This window comes from Pholcus phalangioides, unplaced genomic scaffold, assembly GCF_987345545.1.
Source record: "Pholcus phalangioides strain wild (caught in Gottingen) unplaced genomic scaffold, Ppha-v1.0 ptg000009l_1, whole genome shotgun sequence".
NCBI classification, from domain to species: Eukaryota; Metazoa; Arthropoda; class Arachnida; order Araneae; family Pholcidae; genus Pholcus; species Pholcus phalangioides.
Window position 1 is genome coordinate 29692773 of NW_028301602.1, and position 6657 is coordinate 29699429.

The following is a 6657-nucleotide window of genomic DNA, read 5'->3' on the forward strand; positions in this document are numbered from 1 at the left end:
CAATCACTTTTGGAATGTTTACTTTGTTACCGTGGTTCCCTAGCAATGCGTTTCAAACTGCTGTTTCAGACAGCCTTTACAATGGTTTGTCACTTTTTCAAACCCAGTAATTGAAGAAAACCCGGGCAGTGCCCGGTATTATAGCTGGTGTTTGATAAAGGTCAAGGAAAACTTCTGTGAAAGGAAATGCAACATACTCGAAAAACAAAAATTTTGAATTATGAAAGGTTATGATTTAGAGTTATATATTTCTTTCTTCAAGAGTTTGTCAGGAAAATGATCAAGCACAGTAGTTCTCAACCTTTTTTGACTCGCTGAGTCCTTTCTAATATACAATTTCTATGACTGAGCTCCATAGGCCTATTTTTATTTATGCATCAAAATGTTACTGATTTATTTTTATTCTTTAAAGTTATTTTTTTCAAATTTAGTTTGTTTTTTTTATTGAGCGGCCATGGAGCCCCTGGGAAGTATGCACAGAGCACTGGTTGAGAACCGCTGATTTAGCAGGTTTTGTGAGAACCCTGGAATGTGATTAAATGTTCATCTCGCATATTGGAGTTTTTATTTTATTTATTTTTCGTGAAATACATGTCAAATTACTGCAGACTTTTTTTTTTCTCTTTTATTTATTGCAATTATTATTAAATGTGCTGAATTATCCTATAAATATAATTTAAAATTTTGTGATCACCAGTAAGAGCCAAGTCAGCTTCTTGGTGTAAATTGCTTATAGCAATTTATTTCTAACCAACTGTTATTTATGTGAGCAATGTTTGTGTTAATTTCTTTGACAATTGGCAACATTTCAGGTGAGAATCAGCATTGCAGGACATTGTTGATTCTCACCAGAATATATCAAAGGCCATATGGACATCAATTAGTATCTTATTCCAGCTTGATTGCTTATACTGAAAATCAATGAGATTGGTATATTCTAGATTGGATAAATTCAATTCCAGATTCTATCATATACAAGACAAGATTATCCTTTGATTATCTACATAAGGACAGTGTTACGATTACAGACTGGTTATCTGTGGATGATGCTATGATCACAATTTTTATTCCAGATTCTTTATTGTATATATGTATCGTTGTCTGTTATTTTCACATAAATTAATAAATTTCCAGATACACCCATTCCCCGGGAAAGCTTCAATATCTCTCTGAGATGGAAAGCGGGGTGTGTCTGGTCCTTCAATGTTCAATGTCCTGCATTCATGATCCCAATTTCCAGTATTTTTTATGATAAGATATAGTTACCCTTATCAAAGCAAAATATCAACTTCATGCACAGTATTTGGTTGCAGCTAATTATATTTTCATTTCTAAAAAAAGCCTTGAAAACAACAAACTTACGTTCCGTCGACCATAATTAAGCTGAAGCATCAGGAGCTAATTTTTGAAGATGATGGCACCCACAATAGCCAGAAAGTTTTATGTCACTGTGTTTAATTCCATATTGTTCAGTATGAAGGAAATGTTCAAAGCAAGGGGAACAGAAATCTTAATCTCATAGAATTCATGACTTTTTCAAAAAGTGATTTCAATTCACGATTTTTTATTTTTCTATAAAAAATACTATTTACTCCCATATAAGATGACTTATGATTTTAGGGATCAAAATAAGGGAAAGATTTATTAATGCAATTTCTTATTTTGTAGATTCACAGATATTAGCAAAATATACATGTATTAAGACAAACAACCACATTCCCTTAATACTACAATCTTTCTTCTACTTAAACTTGCCCTCCAAAGTTTCGCTACAACTCTATTTTCACTGTCACTACAACAAAGCATCGTCCTTAGTTCTGTCGAGTGCATTTGAAATGCAACATTTTCTGAATGGCTGATATCAGCCATATGCACTCTATAGTGATATTTTCTTCTATGCAACTGACACTCACATAGTAAGCTTTGAAACCATTATCCCATTTGATGTGGCTGGTTGCGTCGCTTCATGAGCTTCATCAGTAAGCCAAGCCTTTCATCGTGATACAGATTCAAATCCCTTTGACAGCAACATGCTGGTTGGCTGAAGATGGTTTTCTGGGGTTTTTGAACATCAAGGCATGAATGCAAGCAAGTCTCCTGTTTGAAAAAAGTCTCTCTATATAGAGTAGGCAGACCTTCAACATGATACTTGCATAACATGAAAATTTAAGCATTTACCATTTTCACTTTAAAACATGGAAGAGAGATGGCAGCATCAGCATAACAGGAAACAATCACAACTCCATTATAATCATTGTTATTACATTGCAACTATGTTGTAAATATGTTGGGGTTACATGCATACACACACAATATGTTCCTGCATGTAACCAATTCTTTAGAAATTCCACAGAGGAATATTGGTGGTGCATGTACAGTTGAGAAGTAAGTCACATTTTGTGTACAGTTTTCCCACACAATCTTCAAATGGCTTGTTGATGCGTATGTCCATGAGGTGACCCATCTCTAAAGATTGTCCCCAGCGGTAAGCTGTAATTACAACATCAATTGTGGATGGTTTTAAAAAAATATATGTAATGAATCTTTCTCTCGCGCATGTGGGATGACCTAGGGTTTTGAAGTGGTGAAAATTTGATAAAAAACCTTGTCTTATATGCTAGTAAATAAGACGCTATGTAAATTTGAGTGAAGAACATACAGACACACTGTTCAAAGATTGATGACTGCATTGCACATCTTTTTTTCACAAAAATAATTACAGCATATATATATATATATGCAGACAATAATTACAAAGCTAAAGTGTTTCGTTCACCTTTTATTTTCTGCTGTTTTTTTCTGGTTGCAACTTACACCCAATTACTTCCCACTGTCTTTTTTATTCAGAAAATTATGATAAATATGCGCACAGTGTCTGTAAAGTTTAAATTTTTTTTAAATTTCACACTCATGTAAAGTTTCTTTTTTTTTAGGAAGTAAAGAAAGACCATGCCCAACGTCCAGAATCAGAAACCATTGATAATTCCTCAGTTGTTACTTTATACAAAGTGGCATCAACTGCTACTGCTAGTTCATCAGCGACTGCTGCTGCAACTGCTCCAAGAACAGTAACTCAAACAATTAGAACTTTTTATCCAAAAAACATCCAGAAAAATTCCAATCATCTAATGATGCCTCATGTCAAAACCATGCTAGTCCCTGGTCCTACATCCAAGCCACAGGTTGCCATAAAGCCTAAGCCACCGTCTGACGGGAATTGCACGCAAAACCCATCAACAAATATTCTTCAGGTAGTCTCAGCAGCTTTATCTGGGAATCCAAGTACATCTGGTAACTCAATTTTTTGCACGGTGAGGAGAGCCGTTAAATCTTCCGAATCAAGTGCCATGGGACAATGCCACCAGACCGTTGCCATTCAGGAGCCTGTTATGTCAGTAAGAAGTGCAGCTGGGACAGACAATGGCTCTTCAAAAAGACCTATTATCATTGGAAACAGGGTTTTCTCTAATGCATCACCTCCTGAAGAATCTCGTAGGCCTCATCTCATCCTTGGTTTATCTTCACAAAAGCAGACAGAAGCTGACAACCAGCTTTAGGGTAGCATTCATGCAAAACTTTTTGGCAATACTGTAACAAATTTTCCCTGCTATTTTTCTTTTCCAGTAATGCTCTTATCAATGCAAAATTTCAAATTTCTTAATTATTTCATGACATTTCAATGTAACTTGTGCATGAAAACTGTGTTCACTCTGTATAAATGAATGTTAATTACTTTAATAGTTGATTACTTTATAACTTTAATAACTTTATTCAGAAGTAAAGATGAGCTGTATCATATTCGTGATGATGATATGTAAATGATTGTTGTAATTCTTTATATCTGCTGTGATTCCCTTCCCCCCTTTTTTTCAGTATCGTATCAACTATCCCATCTCACCAATAAATTCATACTATTTTGCCAATTGTTTTTATGCAGTATATAAATGTGTAAACTACTTTGAAAGTAACTATTTTTTTATGTTTTTACATTTTTTATGTGTTTTTAATATGATTAATGTATTGAGTTGAATTTGATTACTAACTATTCCGTCTATGAAAAGTGAAAATGGATACAGAAATAAAAATGTTCAACATAAGAAGTTTGTATTGGTGCATTTTGTGTCTGGTTATGTGTCAAGGTTGCCAGCAAAGTTTTTTCACAGACAAGAACTAAAAGGTTTGGACACTTTTAATAATTGTTTTATTTGTTTGTTTCTAAGGTGTATGTGCATTTTTTTCTCCACGTTTTCATTTATGTAAATTTTGTTTCATTTACGTCTTCAGAGAAAAATATGTAGTCTTGATATGTGTGTGATTCAGTTTCAGTGTTCTCTTGTTTTTTGAGAAGTACATTAATACCTTGTCTCTAACATAGTTCATTCCAGAACTACATTTGTTAGCTGAAATGCAATTTTCTATAGGTTTCTATGTGAAAAATTGTTTATTTCATTCTAGGAACTGCCCAAAATTTCTTAGTAACATTCATAAACACTAAGAAGCACTATAAAAAAATTGAAACTAACGAAAAGCTAAAATACTACTACTCTAACCGTACATGCATCTCATACACATTCCTCTATGGAATTTCTAATGAACTGTTTTTTTTGCCAAAATGTGCTTGTACATGCCATAAACCTAATATGAAGTTTGTTTCTATGTAATTCTTCCAAAGCACTAAGATCTTCACAATTGGATGAAGGAGAGCACTGAAACCATTCAAGTTAATTGTTTCCTCCTTCAAACTCACAGCCCCTCTGAACCTCTTTGAAGGATTCTCAATGGTCTATCAACCTCCTAGTTAAGAACCACTGTGTTCTCTACCATTAGGAATCAGTAGTTCTAAGGAACTTAACTTCACCATAGCCTCAATCAAAAATTGATTGTTGCTTGAGATTTTCAACGAACCTGATAAGAATGAAAAACAAAATTTTTTATTGTGTATAAATTTGTCTTTGCATTCTAACATATATATTCTAAAAGAAAACATGCATATGTCAGAAATTGGTTTTTCCTCCATGTTTGTTTTTTGCTTGCATCTTATTGAATTTCGAGGTAACTGTTTTGTGAGTGTACACATCTGCAAATTGAATGTGTATTGAGTTAGCTTCGTTAAAAAAAGATTTTTTACTAAAATAATCCACTGGAAACTTTTTTTGTTATTCTGGAGCTTTATTGTTATGTATATTTACTGTTCTGTTTGAATTTGTATTAAAATGTATGAAAAAAGAAAATGTATATAATTAGTAAGTTTTTGTTCATTTTTTTAGTCTTTTAAAACAATATGAGAACTACATTTACTTATGTATGCGTATAACGGCTCAAAAAATCCCAGGTAATTATGAATAAAAATTTAGTATTAGCACCTAAATTTTTATATACATGATTGTTAAATTAGTGTTTAAGGACAGCACAAAATTTTCGGAAATTATATCAGCATGGAGATGGCACTCTGCGGTATTCATGCAAGGGCTTGGACAACTGACTTATATGAAGATGAAATTTTATAAAGAAAATTCAGTTGCCTCTGCGGAAGAAATTGTTCAACCCCTTGTATGAATAGCAAAGAGTAACATCGCTATCTTGTGGCTTTTATCAGTATATATGAGCTATTATTGCTGAGTTAGGTCCGACTGTCCAGTTATGTGCTCTAAGGGTATAAAAAATGTTCATTGCTTTAGTAGTGTTGTGGTTTAGCCAACTTGTCTGAATTACAAGGAAACAGTGGTTAGACAGAGGCAGTTAAATTTTCATTCTAAAATTTCATCCCTTGCATCTGCCAGCTGTCTAAACCTTTCATGGGTAGGCATATCATGATGCATTACATCATAATGCCGACCAACATGGAAAATGGATGACTAGGTCTCCCCTCCCCCTAAAACTTGAAAACAAATTGGAACCATTTTACTCAAAAACAGAGTATACAGTGAAACCTGTCTGGATTGCAGTCAAAAGAGTGTTCAATGATTAGTGCTTTGATTTGCACCTTTATAAAAGGGAAATTTTTCTAAAGTGAAATATTAGTCTCATAGCATCCTGTTTCCCACAGGTTTCACTGTAATTGGCGCCTAAATTACTTTTTTAAATTATTAAGCCCTAAAGTTCTGTTTCTGTACAACAGTGGTTCTCAAACTCGTCATCCATGGCTCCCTTGCTTTACTTGGTGCCCGTTACATCTCAGTGATGTACAGGTAATGGAAACAGTATATTTGATATGACTTTCCCAATAACAATGCATATTCTCTACTAATTGTAATGTTATTTAATGGCAGTAAACATCAAAATACAGAACAATAATTTTAAAACAAATTATAAAATGGAATGTGTTAAAACACCGGGACAAAAAATACTTTTTTGTGATGCAAGTGAGATTGCTATTATTTACATAAACTTCATGTTTACCATGTAGAGCCCATTTCTTCACAATTTGAAATCTCACATTTGTAAAGCCATAGAAAATACTCAAACATTTACCAAGTCATAATAAAATCAATTCAGTAGACCCATGATAACTCTACATTTATTCAATGGGGAGAAACCTCTTTAACTCGACACATAATAGCTAAACCCTGCTTAAATGGACTGACTCGCATTGTGTTATCACAACTAATTTTTCGAAACTGCCCATGGATTGGCTAGTTAATATATTCTCATAATTCT

The 6657-nt window shown here is 33.5% G+C and overlaps 1 protein-coding gene across 3 annotated transcripts in view; it reads left to right on the forward strand.

The window, feature by feature from the left end:
• Positions 1-5233, forward strand: part of LOC149082659 (uncharacterized) — a 61567-nt gene extending 56334 nt beyond the window's left edge. For all 3 annotated transcript variants that reach the window (XM_089235934.1, XM_089235932.1, XM_089235933.1), the window contains one exon: positions 2934-5233. In XM_089235934.1, coding sequence (XP_089092060.1) covers positions 2934-3557 — 624 coding nt within the window. In that variant the 3' untranslated portion in view covers positions 3558-5233. The remainder of the gene's footprint in view (positions 1-2933) is intronic.
• Positions 5234-6657: the final 1424 nt, after the last annotated feature.